At 37.0% G+C, this 26,862-nt stretch overlaps 1 protein-coding gene and 1 pseudogene across 3 annotated transcripts in view; both read right to left on the reverse strand.

Annotated features, from left to right (window-relative positions):
• LOC109036026 (neuferricin) overlaps positions 1 to 5,950 on the reverse strand; it is a 30,152-nt gene extending 24,202 nt beyond the window's left edge. For all 3 annotated transcript variants that reach the window (XM_072303492.1, XM_072303491.1, XM_019049928.2), the window contains exons 1-2: positions 2,664 to 5,950; positions 1,286 to 1,426 (exon numbers count right to left, since the gene is read on the reverse strand). In XM_072303492.1, the coding sequence (XP_072159593.1) occupies positions 1,286 to 1,426; positions 2,664 to 2,991 (469 nt within the window). In that variant the 5' untranslated portion in view covers positions 2,992 to 5,950. The remainder of the gene's footprint in view (positions 1 to 1,285; positions 1,427 to 2,663) is intronic.
• Positions 5,951 to 6,102: 152 nt separating this feature from the next.
• Positions 6,103 to 22,627, reverse strand: LOC109036015 (cytoplasmic FMR1-interacting protein-like; annotated as a pseudogene).
• Between the last annotated feature and the right edge of the window lie 4,235 nt (positions 22,628 to 26,862).

A 26,862-nucleotide genomic window follows, 5' to 3' on the forward strand; every position in this document is an offset into this window, starting at 1 on the left:
GAAATAAATAAAAGAAATCTGTTAAAATTCGAAGTTCCAATGAACCAAAAAGATCAAATGGATGTATTTATGCTAGAAGGAACTGTACGGAGGTGGAAACATGGGGTGTGCTTGTTGAAGCTGCATGAGAAACAATGTAAACGTGGATATAGTTTCTTTTGAGAAAATTGAAAAGCAGGATTTGACATTAATTCAAAAGGAACTGAGCGCTAACTTGTGAGCCATGGGCATGAGACAAGAGCGTTGTGGACAGGGCTCATGAGTTACAGGCTGACAACCTAATTGTTGTCACACGGGTCGGGCCTCCTCGTACCTGGTCCTCACCGCTGACGTCACTGGCGCTTTTAAAGTCCCATTCATTTTTATGGCCGGAGCACTAACCAGCACACCCCATCTTTCCACTTGCACATAGTTCCATTTTGCATAAATACGTCCAAATGTCAAAAGAAAGAGGACAAACCAGAGGATCTGGAGGGGATTAAAAATCACCCAGTATATCCTGAAAAAAGATGCATGAAGCGGTTTGATTTTCACATTGTGGGGATAGGCGGTTAGAATTCAACCGACTCTCCATAAACTTCTTATTTTAGAAGTAAGCTTGTTGGTTGCTACTTGGATCATGTTTCAGCTAGAATTTAAAAAAACTGCATTAAAATCAACCAAATTTCAGTTAAAAAGTCTATTTTTGCTTCCTTGCTGAACCCTCTGTGGCATGATGTTGAATATTCAAAACAACATATTTTCCGGTTCTTAAAAATTGAATCTTTACTCTGCAGCATGATTTTGCAAATTTTTCAAAAGTTTTTCTTTTATTGAATAACTTAATTCCCAAAAATTTAAAGTCCTAAAAAAAATTGGTACTCTTTGTTTTTTGTGCTACAAAATAACTTAAGTGTACTCAAAAATTCAGATCCAAAATTAATTCATGCCATAGAGGGTTAAAACAGTAATTGGATCACATTTAGCAAAAATGAACCAGTGCAATTCCAGTGTTGTAAAAATGTTGCTTCTTCATAACTATCCATAATATCTCTCAGAATAGGAAATAAATATTGCTTCCCACCAAGAAAATGGTAATTTTAAAGGAAAATTGTTGTGTAAATTTTAATTTCGTATGTATATTGAGTATTTTTAAAAGGAAAGAAGAAGACTCACGATTTTGAAAACACTGTAATCGCACTGGTTCCTTTTTGATGAATGCGATCCAATTAGTGTGAGGATAAAAAACCTCCATGAGCATGAGTGAAATCGCGATCCGATGAAAAATGCAGAGGGGTGGCTTTACCTTTGTATAGATATTTGTCATGATAGAAGTTCAACCAATCATGTATTGATTTAATTTCCTGGAGAGATAAATCAGCCACATCGTCATTATCCATAGATTTTGAGAGCTCGCCAGTGACGAATGCTCGGCTTGCATCTTTTCCTGCCAAAAAAGAATACAAATCATGAGGAGAAGTTAAAATTTTTTCCAGATGATCACTTACAGCAATGATTGAATTCTACATGAGACTTCCTACTAAATAATCATATCATTTGTCTAGTGAGTGGTGAACAGGAGAAGGTCAAAAAAATATTGATGACTAAAATTAAGAACCTTGCAGAGCTTGTTCCAGATAATTTTGCCTTTATAGCTATATGCGCAGAGTGAGGCATTCTGTACTTCACGCATTTAAAAAAAAAGCAAAGCGGCAAAGTTATCTGGAACAGGCTCTACCTAGATTGCAATCTGGAAAATTTCTGACATGGAATTTTTTGAAGATGAACAAGACTAATTTATTACTTGAAGTTTGCTGAGGAAATTTTCTAAATACAGGAAAAATATCCTGATATATTCACCAGATTACGCCGATTGGTTTTCTGATTGAAAAGTAGATTGTGATTGTGACTGAAAACTGCAAACTGAGATACACCCATAGTTACTGTTATTATAAAAATATACTTAAATAAAGAGGAATAAAATTGGAAGTATAAGGATCATGAGAGGTAGGAAGATGCATTTCAGTGTCTACCACTTCGAGGAGCAGTATTAGTGGCCTGTCTCACTCCCTCAAGATACACTAGAGGTGTCGTCAGCTAAGTTGACGGTTGCGTACTTTCGGTTTGCAGGCGTTTTCGCAACACTACTATCCACATGAAAACATTAGACTTTCTCAGAAGCAAGAACACAAGCTTAGATAAGTTTTTTAATACTTTCAAACCCTGTAACACTTTAATTTTTAGCAACACAGAAATCACAACCACAAAAAAGTCGCAAATCATAACTGATAAGTAGTTTTTTTACGATACGATCATGAGACTGATGTTTTCAATGTTGATAGTAGCGAACGCCGCTTTGTTCAGAGGCTCAAATTCGTCGTTGGCGCTTGCAAACCGAAAATTAACAATCGTCAACTTAGCTGACGACACCTCTGATTACATCCTTGCATTGCAATATGATTGAATATAATAGACGCAACATCAATGCTGAGGATTTGACCAACCAAAGTAACATGGGAAACAGCTACTTAGGGAAGAGTGGTTATTGTTTCAAATTTGAAGGAATTGCGAGTTCTGAAAAAGAGAGAAGTATAAGAGTTCTTAGTTTCAACATGGGAAAGCAGCTTTGCAACCAGGAGAATGCATTACAGTAAACTGCTAAGAGTCTCTCTTGGAATACTCACCAATAAAGTGATGATATGATTCTCCACGTCCATAAAATTTTTGGCCTTGCGTAACATCGAAGACATTTCCGAGGATAGCTAAGTACAGCTCCTTTCTGGTTTCTCCATTGAAATCACTCAAATCAGAGATGCTGAACAACCTCTCGGATGACGTTGTATTCTTTAAATATTTCTCATTGATAAACTCTTCGCTGAATCGAACGATTGAGTGGCGAACATCGCTTGCAAATTTCATTAAGCTAGGGATGAGAATTGCTAGATTGTTAAAGGAGTACAGGTAAAATAAAAGTATGGAGATACAAGCTACGATTATTGATAGTTTCAGCATTGTGAGAATTTGGCAAATAACAATGTAAGGTCCATAATCGGTGTTTAGATTCCAAGAAGCATAATGACTGATCAAATTAAGAATTATCTACCAGTGAAACGAACGACTGATAGTGTATACACTTCACAAAACATTTAATACCAAGGGAATTAGTGTGTTAAACAATTGAAATGTAAAGAATAACTAAGTTTTAAAATTATTTTTGCAAAATCAGACATGCAGACAAAAATCAGAGAGATAAGCACGAGATAAGGAAATGTAAACATAAACAAAGCAACACGTTGCCAAATGTGCATGCATGTGTCGAACTAATCCACAGGAGCAAGCCACAGGAGAAAGACTGTGGAAGGAACACTACCACCCAGCACCCAGCCCGTGGACCAGCGCGCGCCTCTCATGTACGCCACTAGGATGCACTAGGAGCGCCTCATGCAGTGTTGCCATATCGCGATCCATTCAAGGCCCTAATCGTCACGAGTGTTCCGACCACTAATGATTAAAAGGAGGAAAGAGGGGGAAGTTGGGGATTGGGAAGGGGGAGGGAGGGGGAAGAGAACTTTCTACATTATTTTCTTTATTTCCTTTCGCAAGCGCGTATTCTTTTTCATTTAAATTTTTTATTCTTAAAAATTTAACATTTAATACCTACATTAAAAAAGGACCGGGGGCCCCCCGGAAAAGCCACACTATTTATACATATAATGGGGAAAGAGATCCTGCTGATTAATGGGAATGATTAAAAAAGAAATCAACATATCAAACTTTGTAAAAATTGGTAGGAGACCATCTTACAGTATGCGGAACGAGTAACTATGGTCTTTTTCCCGGTTCTATTTCCAAAGAGGGCCCACCGACCTCTTAAAAGCGGCACGACGATTCGTATCATGAAGAGAGAAATTACTTTTTAATTCATCAGCAACCGTTCATGTTCACAATCATCTGTCTGTTCCTACACTAAGATGCCCCCCATCTTTTCAAGCACAGCGTTTCGATAATATATAAGTAGAAAAACTCTTTTCATTCCTCAGACTTTTTCTCTACTTTCTAACCTGAAGAAACAAAATTACAGAATTCTCTCCTGTTCAAAAAGTACAAGTCAAACGAGGAAACAACTCATAAATGTTACTGTAATTATTGTTAATTACTCCATGTACTGACAGTTCTAATGATTCTTCATTAAGTCAATTGAAGACTCAATAGAAGTGTTGAGCAAACACCATATCAAGTGTCTGCTGTAAATAACTATATTGAAACGCATCTCTGCATTCAGCATTCTGCCTTCCCCTTAAAATTGTTGGCGACACTTATGCAGGAATAAAACCCATTTTTTAGGATCCTAATTAAATTTTTACATACGCATTTTGGCGCATTGAATTTTGGTATGTCAACTTTTTAAGGCGCCACAATGGCCCAGTCATGTAATTTTAAGGTTTGCCTGTAGAGGGCAGAGCACTGTCTTCTCTTCGAAAATGCAATAACTTCTTTTCGAAGGAAAGTATCTTATGTGTTCACAGAAGCTGGATAGTTGGCGAACTGTAGATGATCCGGCAATCATGATATGTGTATTTAAATCTTCAATGTTGTGTGTTACACTTGTCTACCTCTAGTGATGCTCAACATTGTTTATCTAATGATCAGTTTCTGTCACATCACTAATCAAGAGTGTGTCACCATTGCCTTCATAGTAATATTTGATTGTGTTGTATAATGAAAATGAAAATGGAATCTCATCAATTAAAGCCTTCTAAAATCTTGCTCATATCTTGCCTTTTGTCACTCAGTTTTGTTTCCCCACAGCTGTGAATATCATTCCATGTCCGTATGAACCAGACAATGACCGTTCAAATTTGTCCTGAAAGTCATGTGTGACTTTAACCATTCAAAAGTGCAAACTAGGAAAAAGGGAATAAGTCATAATATGCTACAGCATAAATTCTATCTTTTAATGCACAAACTAACTATGTCTTCAATCCCATTTAATTCACTAGATAGCAATAATTGATCTGCTAGGACAGACCTCATTTTCAAAGTTAGTGAGGGCATGTACAATTTCTTTTGAAATTTTCAAAAATGAAACATTCGGTCTGGTACCGCAGTGATCTCTCAAAATATCCCCCTGTATATAACACCTGCCTAATTTCCTGAATGTGGAAGTCATGGATGCCTGAATTTTGCATTTAAGGCTCAAAAATTAAGGGTACCAATGAAGATCCGAGCTCAGCAGTAATCAGTTCGTCTGAACTATTTGACTAAATTCGATGTAAATCTTTGTTAAGAAAACTCAAATTTACAAAATGTCAACTGTTGACTCCCATATTTAGCTGCTAATTCCATCATGTGAGGCAGGCATATCAGTGTAAGTAAATTGAGATAGGCCGGAATCACACGCTGAATTTGGCAGCTGAATATGGAAGTCAACAATCATTGCTCAACAGCTGAAATTTCACAAATTCAACTTATTTCCATTCAGATGTGTATCGAATCTATTCGAGTAGTTCAGACAAATCCGATGGTCGTTGAGAATCGTTGCTGAATTTAGCGCGACACATGCAAAATTCAGGCATTGGACTGATGACTTCTACATTCAAGCCAAATTCAGCTCTCACATTCAGCGTGAGATTGAGGCATCAGATAAGAAAGGAATTAAATTTAAACTAAAATTTGGCAGCACGAACAACCACGACAATGATCCATCGCATTATTTACATGTTTTGTTATCCACATTCAGGAGAGAATGTTGAAGAATGCAAGCAAAGCTGCGCAAACATTTGAAATTTTGACTGAGAGCAAGCGCTCATTGTGCAAATCGACCGTGTAAGTCAGCAATTACATAACTCGGTTAGCGACGTTGCAAACTTCCTGTCATACTTCATTTTTTAACTGGAAAACTACTCGACAGCAATTTTTTGAAACTGCCGTGATTTTTCTTTTCTGTACGAAGAAAATTCTGCAAAAACTTCAAGGAATGGTGTCAATTTGTTCTCCTGTAAGAAAATAACATAAAGGTGGAGATTTTCAGACACCGCAAACAAGATATGTGATTGCCGACTTACGCCGTCGAAATGTCGTTGTGTGGGTGGGTAAGATAGGTACTTCCATTTTGCAGCATGGTGCTTTTTATAGCAGGAGAATTAATAGTCACCGAAGAGGAGTTCAGCTCTCCCTAAAAGATTATTATTGACAAAACTTTACTGTTTACATTAATCTCATAAATCACAAATTCCTTTCAGCATGGGAATTTAGAGGTCATGCATGACTGCAGGTTCTCCGGTTGATAGTAGTGTGCTTTCGCTGCAAGGGAGGGGTGAATCAGTGGCGGGAAGCAGCAGACATGTTTGACTGAGGCACTATCGTGTTCACTTGATTTCAGGTACTTGTTTAACGTTGCGAATATCTGAGAGTTCAGAACTTGGAACCTGCGGATTTGGTCCACCATCCGTTTGAGGTTCTGAAACAAGAAATCAACAACACTCAGAAAACCTAGCTCAGGAAACAAATGGATGCTTTAGATAATTAAGGATTTTAGGTGTATTCACTCCAGATCAATTAATCTTTCTTAGACACGATTTGTCTTTTATTTGGGCAAATCCTCATTCTTTTATTGTTTTCCACTGCATGCAGTTGTGTATTGGAATGCCTGCTCAGCAAGGTTGCTAGATTGTGAGAAAGGATATGGACGTTTGATATCTAGTTAAATGTAGAAATGCATTGAAATTTCAGCACTGTCTGGCAACAATGCTGTCCAGACTATGAATCTCGGCAGAGAAGTCACAATGGGTCACTCATAAATGTATCTGCAACAGGACAGATATTTTACTGTTTTATCTTGGTTTTCTCAGCAATTTCCATCGGAATGGAAGCTCAAACTACGCCTCTGTGACCTCGGTTTTTGTAGGATGTTTTCGTTCAAACAAATTCAAGAAAATTCCTGTGAGCTGAACAGGGTGTCTAAAGCCTCAGCAGGAGTAAATTCCCTGACTTTTGCAGGTTTTCCCTGACTAAAATTTTCTGACTTTCCATGTTGAGTATTTTCACACATGGAACTGAAAATGAAAAATTTTTGGCATTTGTTGATTTCACCACAAATAACGAAAACGTAACTCCGAGCATTGAGCTCCTAACCAAACTGATGAGCTTCTTTTCGATTGTGTGGACACCAATGATATTTTTTCAGATTTCAACGTTCAAGATTTTTCCAATTCCTGATTTCTACCTTAAAATTCCATGACTTTTTCCAGATCTCCCTGACCTGATGGAATTTCCCATATGTTACTTCCCATACATGAAAGGATTAGTGATTACTCAATAACCTCTTAGAAAAAGCTGGAGAATAATTTATGAAAAAAGAAAAAAAAAATCCAAATAATAAACATGGGTTATTAAATAGGCAAATAATGAAAAGAAATGAAAGATCTCTTCATTTTTACACACATTTATTTTTGGTGTTTTGCCACTGTTCATTACTTCAAAACTGATGGGGGGGGGGCACAAAAAAGAAAATTTAAAATATGATTAAATGGACTTACAATGCCTTTGACGTTTTCGTCTTTTCCGTCAACCCTCTGAACTCTTAAAATATGATAACAGAAGTTGAGGGCTTTGAATCTGCGTTGCTGTCCTAGAAAAACAATCATTGTGCAGCCAGCCCAGTTGAGACCTTCACTGAAAAGTTCCCTGGAAGACGACACAAGAATCATAATAAAAGAGAAAATAAACCATCAAGAGATTTAAGCACATTAATATGTTTACAAATATTGTCTACTTGAAATAAACACTCTTTCAAAAGGGGTCTCGTCCAGCAAGAGCGATGAGTGAAGAAGAACACCCATTTTTTGAGGGAGGTCCCTGAAGACTTTCTCGCATCTATTTGCACTAGATTATTTTGAGTTATTATTGCAGAAAAATACTAGGGCATACAACTTGATGAGAATAAAAGGAACAAAGAATGAAAAATATTGCAACACATCCATATTCGGACACATTTAAGCAGTGCAACACAGCAGCAACGCCTCTCCAGCTTTGAAAAAGAACAGAACCGTTCAACATTTTCTATGAATTTTTTACACATCAGAATCAGTACTGCACCATAATTTAAAGAAAATCAATGTTATACTTTTCTTTAAAAGAAATGAAAAGGGCCCAAGTTAAGTAGAGCAGTAAGTAACATTAAGGAGGGGGGGGAGGGGGGAGGGTTGGGAGTAGTTTGGAATTTAGCTGGACATCCCCCTGTTATAAATTCAATATCAAGAGAGAGTCCAGTGAAACCTCAATAACTCGGTTTCCATCGGGACCGAGGAAATTTAGTGACTTAAGCGGGTTACCGACTTACTTGAACTGCCACTTTTCCTGCCGCGCTTTTTCCAATTTTTGCACAGAAGGACAGGAATCATTATATAGTTACTTTCGTCGTATCTAAAGGTAAGCCGTAGCATAATTCTTTCTTTTCAATAGGATACTAACTTATAAATGACTCACCATGGCAGATCCAAGTTTTTCTACATGCGCAACCACATAAAGAGAATCAAATTTGGCTTCTAGCTTCTGCAACTTTACTTCTGGTTTCTCACCCTCTGAAAAATAAAGCAAATTATTAGAGAATTGCCATTAAAGAATCACTTTTTCAAACCCAAGAGCGAAATACGATAATGAGCCTTTACAAAGGCTATGAGATTAAGTACTGTGCAGCATGTTTACTCTTTGATTTTAGCGAGGAAAACAAATTACACAAGACGTCTAGAAATTAACTCCTGAACAAGATTGAAGTGTTTACAATTAACGTTAGTTAAACGGCAAAAATAATCAAGACTTTCATTTTATTTAATTTAAAATATTTGTTCATATCTTATTCAGGACTTGATTTCGGAACTTTGTACTGTGGGAATCAGTACCTGCAAAAGATTTAAAACGGAAAACATGCCGCACTTTTTCTGAGTTAAGAATTTGTCTTTCTTTTGAGAACAGTGATAAAATTTTTCTTCACACGCAGTCTCACGAAATAGAAAAAAATGAAATTCTTTGCTGAAAGAAAAAATGTCAAGATTCCCCAGCAAAATCCACTTGCTTTTCAGAGTTGGACAAAATTCTCTAACTTTTCAAGACCCCTCTAAAAATTTGAATTTTTTGGAGGGGATCTTGGACTATCCGTTGAAAGTTTCATATTTCGAATACTTTTCGGGCATTTCAAGCTTCAGATGGAGAGAATCTTTACCTTTACAAAACGGCCTTGGCAAGATGTTCTGGAATGCGGCAGTATAGACTATCTGCACGTTTCCCACGAGTGTCTGCTCCATAAGCAAACAAAATAGGATTATGTCGCCTAGCTCACGGAAGTTGTGAAATAGTTCCGTCCTGGCATCTGGGTATTACACGATATCGTTTAATTGAGCATGATAATAACCTAGGCCCCCTGGAAAATAGAAGAGAGATCATTAATTACTTTTTACTCACTATAACATGACAATGATTAACCGACCGTAGCTCATGATAGTTTATTGAAACCAAAATCAAGGACTTTTTAAGGATTTTAAATGAGTAAAATTATGGAGTGTTAGGGATTTTTCAAGGATAAACAAACAATATTTTAAACACTCAAAATAATGCCGTAATTAAGGAAGATTACTTTTCTTGCCTCTTCATTCTCTGCTCTGCTACATATTCGTAAGAAAGTAAATGAGTGACACTCAGATGACACCATTTGACACTACAATGACTAAATAAACAAAGAGAAACTGATCTTCCAAACAATTGCAAACGAAAAACAAAAAATCTTTAGATTCATTTCCTAGTGAACATTCAATTAGGCTCAAGAATTTACTTTCCCAACTGGCAAGTGCATCCATCATTTAGTGAGTGAAATTTGAGGAGAAAAAACGAGACTTAAGTCCTTTACATCAGATCTTCTCCTGCCGAGCAAAGCAAAAATGTTACATCTACCTTCAGATTTTGCTATCTTTTTCCTTCTATTAAGTTCAATTTGGAGGAAACTGATCCTCACTATGTGCCATTTCTTCGATTTGTGTTTCCAAAGATGAGCCAAAGCCGTACTGAAAATCTGAACAATATGTATGCATTTGCGTTTGTATAATAATACATTTCCTCAGAGAAAAGTTAAAATCTAGAGTTGAGTTACAGCGTGTGTGTTTTTTTTTTTTTTTTTTTTTTTTTTTTATGGCAGATTTACTCGTTCACTCTCTATTTTTGTCTCCATACTGACGCACTAAAGAAGAGCGCCGTATGAACCTTCAGGCATTGCTGTATTTCCTTCGATAAAACTCGAATTTCCTTGTAAACTTATGAATATTTTCCTTCCAGTTAATCAGATAATTTTGCTCGCAATTCCACCGAAAGGTCCTGAAAATTTCAGGGGAAAATATTCATAACTTTCATTAAAAAATGAACAATTTATCGAGGGAAATTTCACAACTCTCAAATGTTCATACGGCGTTTTTCCTCAGCATGGCAGCATAGGGAACGAAACAAATTCAAGAAAAGAAGAAGAATCCATCGGCAGATTAAAAAAATAGGATGATAACTTGAACAAACCTGGAGATCCATAGGCAAATCGTGAAAGCTTGCATGTTTTGGGCACTGCTTCCATCAAAGTCTTAGTGAACTGGAGGAGGTTTCCTTGAATGAGTAATTTGACGATTTGGAGGAGCTCTTCCATCACTACTGCGATGCCTTGGTAACCTAATAATCTACACATATGGCGCATGTGGCAAGGGCCAACAAAACCTACAACATAGGCGGATAAGAGTTGAGTGCAAGGATGATAATAACATTGAAACATAAATTAAAGCTTACAAACAGGGAATTCATACAGTAAGATAAAGACATATTGGTCTTAATTTAATACATTTCAACGGTGTAAGTCTGCAACTACGGTCTATCTCGGTTTGCGATTCCGCAGACTTCCTGACATACTTAATTTTCTAAATGAAGAACTACTCAATGGAAATTCTATAAAACTGCCGTGATTTTTGTTCTCAGCGCCAAGCAAATTCTCCGAAAACTTCAAGAATGTTGTCCATTCATTCTCCTTTACAAGAATAAAATAGAAGGGGAGATTTTCAAACATCACAAACCTGATACATGGTTGCGGACTTGCTCCGTCGATTTATGATACATGCTAGATTGCATTTTCTTCCCTTTTATTCGTGGATTCTTCAAACCTAACTATGTCATTCTTTTCTCAGTTTCAGAGAAAAGGTCAGAACTGCAGAAGAAAAATCTCTGTGCGAACAGAGGTTAAGTTAGGGACCTTCTGTTCCCCAAGCAAATTTTCCTTAACATTTGAAAAATGCACAGAGGAAGAAAATATGGATATTTCAGCATAGGTTTGACCCTGAAATCTATAAAAACTGAAAGATATTGGTCCTGAATTCCCGAGACAAAAAACTAATTTTGTAGCTCACTTTAAATGGTGATGTATGTTTCCTATATTTACCTGAATAAGTCGCTCCATGGTCATTTCAAGGTAAAATTCACGATACCAAAGTTGAGAGAAATCACAGCATTGTTGTAATAACTCTGAAAAAAACAAAAAGTAGTTCTGTAGAGAGGAATTGCATTAATGCTGGTATCGTAGTGGATCCACTCATTTTTTAGGATCTGTTGTGCGCTAAGAAAGGATAGAATTAAAATGAAAAAGACTGGAAGTGGGTCACTTGGTTACAATTATTCAGTGTATTGCTTTGACAGCTCCTCAACTCAGAAAAAACTGACGTTTCTGCTGAATGCAGAAAAGTAATCTAGAAGGTCAACCACACCTTTTTTTGTACTTCATAATTTTATTCTGAAAAATAAGACAAAAATTTCGAATATTTGGAAAATGACCAACTCCAAGGTTTACAAGAATTCATTTCGCACATTGAGGGAACGAAAAGTATCAAATTTTTGGCAGTTAAACTCTTTTGAGGAACTGTGGAACGTTTATAAGAAACTTTTTTCATCAGTAAAAGTTGTCTGCTGCATTCCATTTAATCCGTTTTCTGGATTTTATGTCTTTTTTTTCATGGAGTTTGGTATGCTTAAAATGGCCTGAATAAACTTTAAAAGAAATGTTCTTACCACTAAAACCGAGCAGATGATTCCAATAGTACAAGGTTTTGTGGAATTGGTCTATTTGCATCTGATATTGGCCATCGATTTCTTTCCATAAAGTCCTCTCCCCACCTGACTTATACGCGATTAACGACTGCAACATTGTGCGCACCATGTAAAGCTGGGTTGAGGATGGGCCTGAGAAAAAGAATACAATTTTTAATAATTCCATTAAATGGGAACAAAAAAATTAAGTAAATAATTAACTGGAAATTTCTATGGAGCTTTTCAACCGCTCTGAGTAAAAGGTTGACAGTTTACAAAAGAAAACAGGAAGTTTGGGGCTCACTATTAACAATCAGGCACCAATCAATACTACAATATCGTAAAAAAAGCCTCAGTGGTTTTATTGCACTTTCTCCATTCCCTCTAACTTTTTCGTGTGTTTCGACAAGAAGCTATTTCCATTTATTGTGCAACATGGATGGAACAGTCACACACCGAACATCTTGAAACAGTAATCAAGAGTGGTGGTAACCACCCACGGTCGAGGAAAATGACATCCTACTAATAAACACCATTTACACAGAATCCTTCAAGAGTAGAATTTAACAAATGTTTAACAATAATTTTAAGAGATTTCTTACTTAGATGGATGTTTGAGTCACTTATTGAAGTATTCTAGTTATATTTCATGGAGTACAGGCTAAAATTAAATGAACTTCAGATTTTTTTCATCTTATTTAAGTGGTACATAATTTAGTTACATTCCGACATTCCTTCCAGGCACTTTGATACCAAAGACAGAATCAGGATATTTCTATCCTTTCAGCGCAGGATTTGCTGATGGCTCAACCCCTCGCTGCCATTCGGCACATGTTTCTCGAACAGAAATCAAAATACTGCAATTTAAAAATGAAACATATATTAACATATATTAAGCAAGGTTAACCTCAAAATAAGCCCTGATCATGGTTAAATTTAAAAACTAAAATCTTGTCTAAATGTATTAAAATTGAACAGCAAGAATTTTTTTGGAAGAGGAGAGGAGGCGATTATTTTTTTATGAATGATTAATTCTAAAATATAAATTTTCATTTGTGCTTTAAAAAATTGAAATGTTTAGCTTAAAACTGCCAAAATTCCACAGAGAAAATAAATGCAAAAAAGAAACAAAAACTAACTAGAGCCAAAAGATTTTAAAGATTGGATGATTTGTGTGGTGCATGTAACAAAATCTATTATATAGAGACCTAGATCACAAAAATCACTTTTTTTTTTGGACCAAATCTCTTGGAATTGAAAATAATTAAATGTTATGGCCTGCGGAAAGAATTTCAAAGTTCTGCAACAAAATGCTTTGGCATTTCCACATTACACCTGACTTTTCAGAAACTTTTCACCCTAAAAAATAATACTTTAAAGAAAGGAATTGAAGAAATTTAAAGGAAAGAAAGGAAAATATAATGTACCTTCTGATTAGGTCTCTCTTGTTCTTTATGGCTTTTCTGAGAGGCTCTCTGAGAATTACTTGCACAAAGTCCTGGAGTTCGGCATAAGTATTGCGTCTGATGGCTTCGGTAAAAAAGGTTTCCATACGAGACATTAAAACTTGCAGGCCTTTGAGCATTGCAATAAACTTGATTAGCGCAAATTTTTCCTCTTCCGTGTAGTTGTAGCGTGATGCCTGAACAAAGGAAAGTAAAGGTTAAAGGCAACGAAGAGAAATTTGAAAAGATTTAAAGAAATGCTTGAATAAAAATAGAATTTGAAGTGCTGACTGCATTAAGAAATATATTGAAATAAAGAGACAAAAGGACAAATTGAGAAATATGAAAAATACACATTATCCAGAGTGCCAATGAATACAAAAATTTTCTTACCTCCTAATATCTTCTAACAAGATTTTTGACTTTCTCAAAATGCTGAGCTCTGATATTCAGTTCAAATATCTTTGATTTTCAATGTAAAGAAATCCTACAGAATCAAAGGCAACTCTTGCAAGCTGGCAACACTCTTCTGCCTCCATCTAGATATATTTTAACAATTAATAATCTCGACTGATACTTGAATATAAAAAATCTCTATGTTTATCTCACTCTCCCTTCAAAAGGATTTTCCGCTAATTCAATCGGAGGAAACCTCATACTGCTAACTTATCAAAATTGCTACTGTAATAAATTGATGATCCACATGGCTTCACTTTCCTTCGCTCTAAAAGCTGAAAACCTGGCGATAAACATCCAAAGTTCAGCACAAAGGCGCAGGACTTCACTCAATTTTCTCAGTGAGGGGGAAAGTCAAATGAATAACTTAAAAAAATGCTATGACCTAGAGTGGACATTCCAAGAATGGTGACGTACTTACTCTTTCATATTCTTCAGCTTTTTGTGGGCACTCTTCATTTTGATGATGATCCGTCGGGTGCAACAACTTCCTTGAGTAAAGCTCTGTGACAACACTACTCCATTCGGACAGCAATTGTAAACCACACTAGGCTAAATCGGCTGTTTCCTTGTGTTCCTTATCTTTGAATGTTCTATTAACCTTAAAATTATCGAAAAAAGAAAAAATTGAACAGTCGTTTTCAGATGAAAAAATTTTTCAAGATAAATGGTTGATACTGGCAAATAACGAAAACAGATAACATGCTCGATACACTAGATTTCAATGGAAATTCAATTTCTTATGAGAATGCTCCATGTTAAAAACTTATTACAACACTTCTCGCTATATTTGCTGGATACTGTTCATTCACACTTGTTATTTCTAAAACCAAGGTATAAAAAAGAAAAAAAACAAAAAAAAATGGAGGAGGAATTTTTAAGAGGGAGAGGAGGTACCTCATTACTGTAAATAGCAAGCTCACCGATGTACTTGACATGTCTTCTCGTATTTGCAGCAAGTGCACCATCAAATCAGCTTGGGGACTGATCGTAGGAGAGCTTGATAAAGGCCCATTTTCCAGGGTCGAAATGCTTCGAGCGCTTCATATAGTTGAATGGCGCTATTTGCACATCACCAATGAGAGGGACAACCTCTAGATTCTGAAAAAGGAAAACGAGAGAGACATCAGACATGGAAAATTGATTTAGACGATGATTTAAAAAAAATAAGATTAGAATATTAAAGATTGATACAAAATATTCACCATGAATGGAGTTCATGAAGGATAGAAAAACCAAAATTCAAGTGGGTATGGTAAAAGTTTGATTTTCCAGTTTTTGCGGTTTACCCAATTTTGTTCCCGACCCTGCCAAATCCCTGTGAGGACATGGGGAACATCCTTAAATTTGATGGATTTGAATAGATCAGATTTTAGTACAGTACTGTGACAGGATGTCACCTTGAAGTCTCAAATTTTTATTTTATTTTATTTCTTTTTCACAATCATCACAGGATTTGTACTTTCATAATTATTACATAAAACAAAAATAGAAACTTGGGAAAAACTAGTTAATAGAACCAAAGATCCAAAATTGATTAATGTCATACAGAGTTAAGCTATTATACCGAAAAAACTGGGAGTTGGAAGAAGAAATACGGAAAACACTGGAGCAATAAACAACTTGGAATCATTGACTGCTTTGTCGAAAAGTGTACCAAGTCAGTGAGGAAAATGAGACAATGTAATAAAATTTGACAAAATGATACCTTGACAATTCTGTCGATTTTACTGAGACATAGTTTCTTCTTTTGGTCAAGTTTGTTGATATTGCAGAGCTGGTTGTCCATCAAAAACAAACCAAAGCCCATGACCTGCAAACCAAGACAAAACTATGTTTTTACTGACAGTATTTTCATGTAATTGTGACCGAATCTGAGAGAAGGGACCTTTTTTCTGCAGAGAAAATTTCCCATAACTTTTTGCCAATTCAAGGAGGAAGAAAATCTGGACATTTTGACGTAAGTTTGACCCTAAAATCTTCAGAATTGAAGGAAATGTTAGTCCTGAAGTTCCATAAAAAATTCTTGGGTTGTAGAAAAGCGTGGTTTAAACGTTAGAAAAAAGTTAAGGAAAATTTTCTCCCAGAAGACAAGGTTCCTTTGCACAGATCTGATCACAAATGAAGACTTGGATGATTCGCAAACTTAATTTCTTTTTTTTTATCAGAGGCGAAATATTGTGAAACCTGAGAGAAAAATACTGAGTAACTTAGAACTGTCTTGCTATGAAGCCAAGAACAGCGCCAAAGAAGGACTGACAATGAGACACATGGCCAAAATACAAAATCTTATTAAAAGTTCACAAATCGCCTAAACTTCAGTAACATTTCTTGAATTTAAAACTTTAGTTTAAAATCTAAGAGAATGAAAATTTAAAATCTACGGGGCAGCGAGAATTTTTAAAAAACACTTTTCTGAGAGTAGTGTTAAAATCTCAATTTTAAGGTCTTCTGAGTCTTAACTGGCTTATGACTGGAACAACAGTTCACTTTTTTCCCAAATTTTTTCCAAAACACAGTAATTTCCCTGTGATAAGAGCTGGAGTCCGCAATTTTGGATTCTCATTTCAGAGAGACAGTGATTTCGTTTGTAAACAAGATGTTTTCCTACAATCAACGAAACATCAAAAAATGTTTCCTTTATTTCTTTAAATTAACTGCTGACTCTTATCAGTAGAGAAGAATTCAAGCACTTTCAAGGCCTTGAAAGAAATGTCAAAACCAATTCAAAGGTCGAACAAATCGTGAAGATGGGATGACATGATACTCACTTCAACCAGCATGTGCTTTTCGGTGGGTGCCCAGTACATTTTTGCTTCGAACATGTGCACACACAGATTGACAACATCGGACAGAAGCTCTTCGTGACCGATTATTTTTTCCAAATTCTCTATCACCGTGTCTCGAATTTTGTTCTGTATAGCAAGAAACATGGATAAATTCTGCGACTCCTGCGGGGTGTGTGAATCTGCCATAACTTTCAAGAACTGGGCGGCACTGAAAAAAGAAGCAATGGTGTAGAGACTTGTCACGATACTTTTGAGCTACAATGGAGGTTTGATATGAATCAGAAGGAAGGGAGAAAACTGTTTGATGTCAAGGACAAAGGACTTAACTCTCCACAATGCGACACAGGGTTGCCACAGAGTTTCGAAAAGGAATTTTCCTGACTCATTTGGGTAAAATTCCTCGACGAGTGAAGATATGCCAGATGGCTGAAAGACATAGAACTAGGGAAAGAAAGGAAAAGACAAATGTTGCACCAGAAATTGCACCATTCAATAGATATTTACATGCTAACCAATGGGCCAACTGATAATTGTTGCATTCAGACTGACGTGACTTTTGTCTCTTCTTTTCTTTCCCCAGTCCTAATAAACTCTAATTAAAACATAAAAGACTTAAATATTAATTTTTGGACAGCTCTTGTAGAGACTTTTGCAATATTACTTCTGTACACACATTTTTTAAAAAGAACTTCATTCAGGTACACAGGAGAAAACTTCAAAATGGAGAAATCTTTTATGACTTCACAGACATGAATTTACCGGCGATAGGTAGAATAATCATTTTTCACACTTGATTTCATGTTATTTACTTTATCTAGCACCGCAAACATATAATTTTCCAAGGGTGAGCAAGTAGGCTTCCTACACAAAATCCTTCCTCTTTCCAGCATGGCACAGCCTTTTTACCTCTGCACAAGATCTTTCAATAGCTTTTTGCTGTGAAAGAAATAATTGGAGTTAGAGATTAATGATCTCACTAAATTGATTTGTTCCTTGACAGTAAAAGTTATGTGATCAAAATGTGCACCAAACTTAGAAAACACTTTCACCTACGTTTTTCATTATCAGTATGCCCTGTAGTAACTACCCTCCTGGCCACCATCAACCTTGATAATCAACTGATGATCGTGACCACAGAAGCTGCTGAAATGCGGACTGAGCATAAAACATGATTTTGTTAGTAGAAAGTAAGACTTTTCAAGATTTCATGTACAGTTTAATAGAATTAAATAAATTGAGGAATAACACCGCTCAACATGGGTTCTGTCCTTTGAACCAAACCAATTTTTTTCGTCCGAAAATGCCCATATAAACTTCAGGAAAATTGTCTGGTGCTCAGGACGCCGCCAATTTGAATTTTTCAAAATTGAGAAAACCCACAATTAGATTTTTGCAAATATCTCCTCAACAGTTCATCCCACGAAAAAAAAAAAAAAAGAAGAAGAAAACCAGCAGAAAGAACATAACATTTCCAATCGAAATCACCCTCCCCTCTTTTTATAGCTTACTTTTTTGGTTGTAAAATTAATGTTTTCTTCAAAAATGAGCTTTAAAATGGTGCATTTTTGCTGATTTTAGGAGAAACTTTGCTTCAAATCTCCAGCCACGATTATCTGAGAAAAAAACTGTTATGCTCATTAAAAAGAGCGTAAAATTTACATCTAGAAAACTTATGTCAATAATTCCTAAACTTGATTTAATTCTGTGAAATAGCAGTTTATTAGCTTCGCCCTTAAATTGTGATTTTGTCGACCATCTCCTTTGAAACAAAGAATAATAGAAGAAAAAACCTAAAACGTGGCCCAAACTGTGTAACAAGGTTGTAAAATAGTGCTGGGCCCACACTATGTGGGGGGGGAGGGGGCAAAGCCAAAAAAATCAAACATTTTCGATCAGAGCCAAAAATGTTGAGCTTTAATGAGGATCAGTACAAAACTGACGGCGGAGAGTGTTCAGCTCAGGCAGTTTGCATTGGAATATTAAGGTGAGGCAACGTCGAGAGATCTATAATTTTAGGTCTTTTTATACCTCAGCAGAAGATCACACTCGTCAGTGAACCCAAGAAAATCTTGCAAAATCCAAGACCGCGTCAAAGCACAAGCTCGAGATACAAGTTTTGTACTGCAAGATGGTAAGTTTCGTATCAACACTTATTAGAGCTCGAAAGTTTTGATTCTGATTGAAAATTTTTGAACTTTTGGGCTTTTGATCTCACTGACCAGTGTGATCTACTGCTGAGGTATAAAAAGACCCAAAATTATAGATCTTTCGACGTTGCCTCACCTTAATATTCCAATGCAAACTGCTTGAGCTGAACACTCTCCCCCATCAGTTTTGTACTGATCCTCATTAGAGCTCAACATTTTTGGCTCTGATCGAAAATGTTTGAACTTTTTGGCTTTGCCCCCCCCCCCCACATAGTATGGGCCCAGCACTATTTTACAACCTTGTTACACAGTTTGGGCCACGTTTTTAGGTTTTTTCTTCTATTATTCTTGGTTTTAAAGGAGATGGTCGACAAAATCACAATTTAAGGGGAAGCTAATAAACTGCTATTTCACAGAATTAAATCAAGTTTAGGAACTATTGACATAAGTTTTCTAGAAGTAAATTTTACACTCTTTTCATTGAGCATAACAGTTTTTTTCTCAGATAATCGTGGCTGGAGATTTGAAGCAAAGTTTCTCCTTAAATTAGCAAAAATGCACCATTTTAAAGCTCATTTTTGAAGAAAACGTTGATTTTAGAACCAAAAAAGTAAGCTAAATAAACAGGGGAGGGTGATTTCGATAGGAAAGAACCCCGCACAGAGCATGGGCTCAGCGGCTCTCTATGAAAGTCGATGAAACTTTAATAGATTGATATAAAGTTCATAATTAAGGGAAAGCCAAAAAATTAGCTCATTTTTGCGAGCAGAAACCAAGATATTCGCAATTGAATCTGGACTATTATCTATCATGCCGCAGCATGACGGAAAAATTCTGAGTCCCCTCTCCTCTCGTTGTTCGGCGTTCTCGATCAGACCTCACGTCACTCACGTGAAGATAGGTGCTTATGCGCTCGGCCAGTGCGAATGCCGTACTCCCACCCTCTCCCCGCATCTGTCAATTCTGTTTCAGTAACTACATTTCAGATTAAACCGGCCGGCGACGCCAGCACGGGAGAGGTGCGAGAAGCAGGGAACTCCATATCGCACAGCCCGAACGGAGCGTTCTAATGAAAAAAGTGAGTGTAAACAATGCGACATCGTAGTTACCTGATGGGGAGAGGGGGTTTTCTGGCCGAAGTGCTCAAGCAAGGTAAGGCGACACGGAGAATTTACCTCCGCCGCACAGAAAATAGTCCGGGTTCAATCGCTAATATCTCGGCTTCTACTCGCAAAAGTGAGCTACTTTTTTGGCTTTCCCTTAATTATGAACTTTATATGAATCTATTAAAGTTTCATCCACTTTCATAGAGAGCCGCTGAGCCCATGCTCTGTGCGGGGTTCTTTAATGTTCTTTCTGTTGGTTTTCTTCTTCTTTTTTTTTTTTTCGTGGGATGAACTGTTGAGATATTTGCATAAATCTAATCGTGGGTTTTTTCAATTTTGAAAAATTCAAATTGGCCGCGTCCTGAGCACCAGACAATTTACCTGAAGTTTATATGGGCATTTTCGGACTTGCTTAGCACCTATAGGAAACGAAAAAAATTGGTTTGGTTCGAAGGACAAACCAAAACTGGAAATTTGTTGTGCTGAGTAAACAAAGTAAAGTATGAAGAGCATAATGATGAAGTGAAATTCAAATTCATCAATAGAATTTGTTCAGTAATTCGAATTTTTGAGAAAATCAAACCACAAAAAGGACACTCTTCAGTTGCAGTATTTCAGAATCTTCACAAATTTTTCATCCATGATGATCAAGGAAATGTTTGTAATTCGCTGAAACTCCTACTAAATATTCTTCATGACTTACAAGTCTCTAAGTGAAAATTTACAGAAAATTCATTCAGTTGTTTGCTCTCTGAAAGCATGAAACTTTCCTCTGGGCAATAGTTCAAAGAAGTAGTTATAATTTGGCAAGCAAGAATTTATCATTGTATAATCAATTGAGACCTAAACCTCAGGCATATATCCTAGAAAAAATGAAATTTTCCGATGAATATTGGCAAATATAAGATGAAAGTCAAAAGACGGAAAAACTAAATGAAAATCAAAAAGACTAAGACCTTTGACAAGTCCACAAGCAAGGCCGTTTTCTTGCTAAATGCGCCAGGTAATTCCAGGCACGGTGACCGGTATTTTGCATGTACTATAACAATTTTAATTGTTTCAATTGTACAAAATCATACTAAATAAATAGAAGATCATACAGTTGTGCAATATAGGCACCATCACCAGTTTTTGCACGGAACTAAAAAGCAGAGGGAAGTAATTTTAGTTGATAAAGTAAATATTTTTAACAAAATTTTTAATATTAAAGACAAAGATAATTAATTTAATCATTTTATCAGTGTAATTGATATAATTTTGTTTAGTTATTTGCCTTTTTATTATATAACTAAAGACTACAGGTGTCAGGTGGGTAACCTAAACTATGTTCTAGCATTGTGGCAATTAGTGGAAATTGTGGTTTGAAGCATTCAAATATCCCTTTTTTCTTGCATGTTTTTCTGGCCTGGCAAGATCAGTTACACTTCTTAGACACATTGGTAGAGAACGTGATGCAAGTTTTCACCTAAAATACACCACTTCAATTACCTACCGAATGTCGAAAACTAACAAAATTAGAATGCTCACCTGAAAATACATTAAATTAAGCAGCTTGTTCACTTCAGGAGCTAATACTTCAACAGTCTTTTCATAGATTTCCACCCAGTTCGGCTGCTCATTGGACTTCGGTTGCAGGATGGCTAGAGAGCAACATCGCCACGTGCACAGCATGACCGCATGTCCCGAGCCATCTTCCAACAGTTCCTTCTGGAGCATTACAAATAGATATTTTACAGGATTGGTAGATTGACAACTTTAAATTCACAACATGGCAAAGCTCTGAATTTTTAAAACGACCAAAACCTGTGTCGATTAAATTTCAATTAAAAAAGCTATTGACTGTTTTCAGTGCATATACTATAAAGATTCAAAAATGGATACATGTACATTTAAAGGTCGATCTGCAATGGGTTCCTTGGATAGTTTGAAATCTTTAAAATTGAAATCAAGGTTCAAATGACCTTCCATCAACGAAATACATAATTAATGATTTTATTCTAAAATAGAAGCCTCTACCAATTTTCAAAATGTCTGCTTTAAGTTGAAAACACTTGCATGGAACTAACTTTTTGGATATGATATTTTCTGATCCTGCTGTAGCCCTGTAATGATTTAGGTAAGAGTAAAATAGTCATATCATTTTTTCTGAGCCCCAATTTAAGCATGTTAACGATAGTTCTTGATGTTATTCATTCCCTGCTAAAAACTTATGATTTTCTCTCATTATTCTCAAAATTATCTTGGAAAAGCAAGATTTTTCTAAAAATCATAGAATATCATTAATCATCCATTGAATTAAACAGATTAACGGTGGTCAAGCAGCAGGAATGTGAAGCTTCCCAAACTGACGTGAACCGTACCTTCTTCAATGTACCACCCATTGACGCCTTCGAAGTTGGTAACGAAGTTAGCTTGATAAATGACAGGGCATGGCTGAGCTGTGATACACGGTTGTTCATCAGCTAACCTAAGCTCATCTAAGGTGTTGACGTTGGATAAGGCATCAGTTAATGTTAGCTTATCTGCTGCCATTTTGAGAGGTTGACTCATTTATGCAAAAAACCATCAAAGGCATAATGGTCATAGAGAAATGAATGGTTTTAAAAACATACCCACTTTAATCAATTAAAAACGGAGAATACACTGAAAACCGAAAATAAAAATTCTTGAGTCTTGCACGATTCAATACCAGAGGGGGTTGACGGTGCAGGGTAGATGAAATTGGTCAAATAACTTTCAGCCTTGAAGAGGTAGTACAATCTTGTGTAAAACTATCAGAAGTAATACTGCTAACTTGAGGTAGAGGTGTCATCAGCTAGGTTGGCACTTGAATACATAACATACACAAGCAACTATAATGTAGGCATCCAACAGTAATCAAGGATTGACTAAACTCACGATTAGGCTGCCGTCAATCCCCTATAGTGACGCTATTAGTGGCACGTCACAATAAAGCGATATGTATATATCAATTTATTCGCATTAAGTAGTAGCAATGAAAGAGATTACGCCAATGTTATTGTATGGATCCAATTCGATATAATAGAGAATCGCTATGATGATGTCACCACTAATATCGTCTATTGCTTGCAAGTGGAATGTAAACAAGTGCCAACTTGGCTGACGACACCTCCAGATAGCAGAGTAAACAGGTAATTGCGAAAAATTTAGACTTGAAACAATGGAAATATAACATAGGAGTGGAAGAATGGGCTAGTCCTGCTGGTCTCAGAATCAAGTTATGATACTTCATCCTTGCAGATCAACTAAAAATGATAAGATCTAGCCAAACAGCAAATTTCTACGTTGAATACTAACCAAGGTATCTCGCCTATAAAAACTGGATTTATGATGTCATCCACCACGGTAGGACGTATCATGTTACGCACTACCGCAGTGGATGACGTCATACATCAAGTTCGTCAAGGTGAGATATCTCCGTTAATATTCAAGGTAGAGAGTTGCTGTTGAGACAGATCTTTATATTTAGAGCTGATCTACTAGAACCAAGCATCAAAACATGATTTTGTTACCAGTGCAACTGGCCCATTGAATAAAGAAAGAGAAATGATCAGGTGAAACAGAGGCTAAGCTATCGGTTCGCAGGGAAGAGAAGAGATTGTCTAGGTGAGCTTTCAAAATTATGAATTTGGCCTCATTGTCACAGCAAGACTAGGTACATGCAGACAAACTAACTCTTTCCTTCACAGATTAAACGACATGAAAGTGAAAGAAGGAGAGAGTTACAGGACATTTGGGGAATGAGGAAGTTACAATTCTTGAGGAGGAAATTTAGGCCGAAAATACCTGGCAATGGAGTCCGAACTAGGATGATCTTCAGATATACATAGCAACAATATTCACAGTTCTTGCTATATGCAGGGGATTGGGAAACAAAACCTGTAAAACACTCTTCACTGTGCTCAGAGGTTCCTTCTTTAAAGTTAGCTTCAGTCAACATGTCTCACACAGGAATCGATCATTGAAACTCATTTCGGCATGTCCAGACGTAGGAGATCAAGGACTTCCAATCGCAAAGCTCACACATTCCTTATCTTGTCCTGGCGTACCAACAGAGTTTTAAGAACCGGTCTGCATTCATAGATTGACTAGATAAGATAAGAATGGATAAAGAGATACATCTTGGTCCATAGTGGAGTCTCCAAGGCAAGTCAAGCGACAGACAAAAAGACATTTTCCGTCACAGGAGTCTGATGACAATTCTGTTGTAACATCGTAAGTTATGGGAACTTCACTAAGTTCTCATTTAGGAATCAGTAAGTAGTGTAAGCTTCCTCGATTTAGTTGAAAGAGAGGCGATTGAAAGCACTACCAGAAAAACGACTCATACACTCATACCTGTAAGTATAGATCCACTCAGAACTTCGATTTCACCGCACTTCCCATGGCTTCTTCTTGATTTTCGTTGGCCCTGGGTTAAATCCTCGTCTCGAATTGATGAAATACTTCTAAATGAGCAAAGAAGATGACAGTTTCGACGGCTAATAATTAAATAAATTACAATTCTTAATTGAGCGATCCAGAATTCGGGCACCGGCGTGATTGCGCGGGATAATGCATTGATCAAGTGCGCATGGCCGCCATGTTGAATCCTACAGCTGGACAAATATCGAATATCGTATCGAATGCGACTATTCGATTATCGCACTATCGATTCTTTACCATAGCTTCTAACGGGGACGTGGCCATATTCGATCATTCACAAAAGTTGGCAAGAAATCCGTCTCTCAGGTCTCTCAGCCACTGACTCGGTTTTCGCCCCGGCTCGGCTCATCCAGGAAAAATGCCCCCGCAACGCCTTACTTGTTGCGGCTATTTCACTCGTTCCTGGGGACTTTGGTGCTAAACCAAAGTATTTCTGGGGTTATTTTGATCGTAGAATTCGTTTCTGACCTTACTTTTTTCAATAAAATGACGCAAATACACAATTTTACGCGTTCTTTCAAACTTTCCGGAGAAACATAAAAATTTATAACTTACTCAAAGATAAGTTTTACTCGTTCTTGTGGGCATTTCGTGCTGAAACTCGATATCAATGAGGACTTTTGATCGTAGATTTCATTTTTGACCTTAATTTTGTTGATTTGTTGACACAAATATATGATCTCGGCGGTAAAAAGAAAAGGTACTCACCCTAGATTGTACTCGTCCTGGTAGACATTTCGTGTTAAACTTCGCAAATTATGGTATTTTGATCGAAAAATGAATTTATGGCCAACCTTATCCTAAAATTTATGATGACACAAACGATGATGACTAATTAAGGGGGGGGGGGGGTGTGTCAGTGGCGTGCGGTCCGGATAAGCAAGGCAAACACTGCTTGCACCAATATCTCAGAGGAAAGAGGAAAATTACACCTCTTAGATATTTTAAATTTTAGCTAATATATTATTGATCAAATGTATTTGTAGGTAAAATGCATTAAAAACAGAAAGAGAGAGAGACAGAAATACGTACATAGCAGCCACGAAAGAAGGAAAGCGGCAAAGCGGACGGTGTGGTTGCGCCAGGCGCCAGAGCGCTGCGCGACCTGAACACGGCACGGGCCAACTCATGCTCTGGAGAATCGTTGCCAGACTGCTCGGCGGCGGAATCACGGCGGGCGGGGAGAGCGGTACGTTCCCAGTTCGAGCGCTTCGTAATATCGTATCGAATGCGACTATTCGAATATCGCACTATCGATTCTTTACCATAGCTTCTAACGGGGACGTGGTGATATTCGATCATTCACAGAAGTTGGCAAGAAATCCGTCTCTCGGTCTCTCAGCCACTGACTCGGTTTTCGCCCCGGCTCGGCTCATCTAGGAAAAAATGCCCTTGCATCGCCTTACTTGTTGCGGCTATTTCACTCGTTCCTGGGGATTTCGTGCTAAACCAAAGTATTTCTGGGTTATTTTGATCGTAGAATTCATTTCTGACCTTACTTTTTTCAATAAAATGACGCAAATACACAATTTTACGCGTTCTTTCAAACTTTCCGGAGAAACATAAAAATTTATAACTTAAGTTTTACTCGTTCTTGTGGGCATTTCGTGTTGAAACTCGATATCAATGAGGACTTTTGATCGTAGATTTCATTTTTGACCTTAATTTTGTTGATTTGTTGACACAAATATGTGATCTCGGCGGTAAAAAGAAAAGGTCCTCACCCTAGATTGTACTCGTCCTGGTAGACATTTCGTGTTGAAACTTCGCAAATTAATGGTATTTTGATCGAAAAATGAATTTATGACCAAACTTATCCTAAAATATATGATGACACAAAAGATGATCACCTATTAAGGGGGGGGGGGGGTGTCAGTGGCGAGCGGTCCGAATAAGCAAGGCAAGCACTGCTTGCGCCAATATCTCAGAGGAAAGAGGAAAATTACACCTATTAGATGTTTTAAATTTTAGCTAATATATTATTGATCAAATGTATTTGTAGGTAAATTGCATTAAGAACAGAAAGAGAGTGAGATAGAAATACGTACATAGCAGCTACAAAAGTAGGAAAGCGGCAGAGCGGACGGTGTGGTGGCGCCAGCGCGTTGCGCGGCCTGAACACGGCACGGGCCATCTCACGCATGCTCTACAACAAAATAATGCTACGGACAATCACAGCTTGCTGAAAAAATTGGCTGAGAAGCAAAAGAAGGTTGTGCGAAACATGGAAAATTTTCCCTCCGAAACATGAGCAGTTTGAGAGCCAGACCCTGTGTGCGTATACAGGGTGATCCAAAAGTCCCTTCCACCCCCTCTAACTTGTTACCTAATTGAGGTAAAGATTTGAAACTTGGGGGATATTCCTATGTCAAAGGGAGCTACTTTTTGGCCCCCC

The sequence above is a fragment of the Bemisia tabaci genome, chromosome 8, assembly GCF_918797505.1.
Source record: "Bemisia tabaci chromosome 8, PGI_BMITA_v3".
Classification (NCBI taxonomy): domain Eukaryota; kingdom Metazoa; phylum Arthropoda; class Insecta; order Hemiptera; family Aleyrodidae; genus Bemisia; species Bemisia tabaci.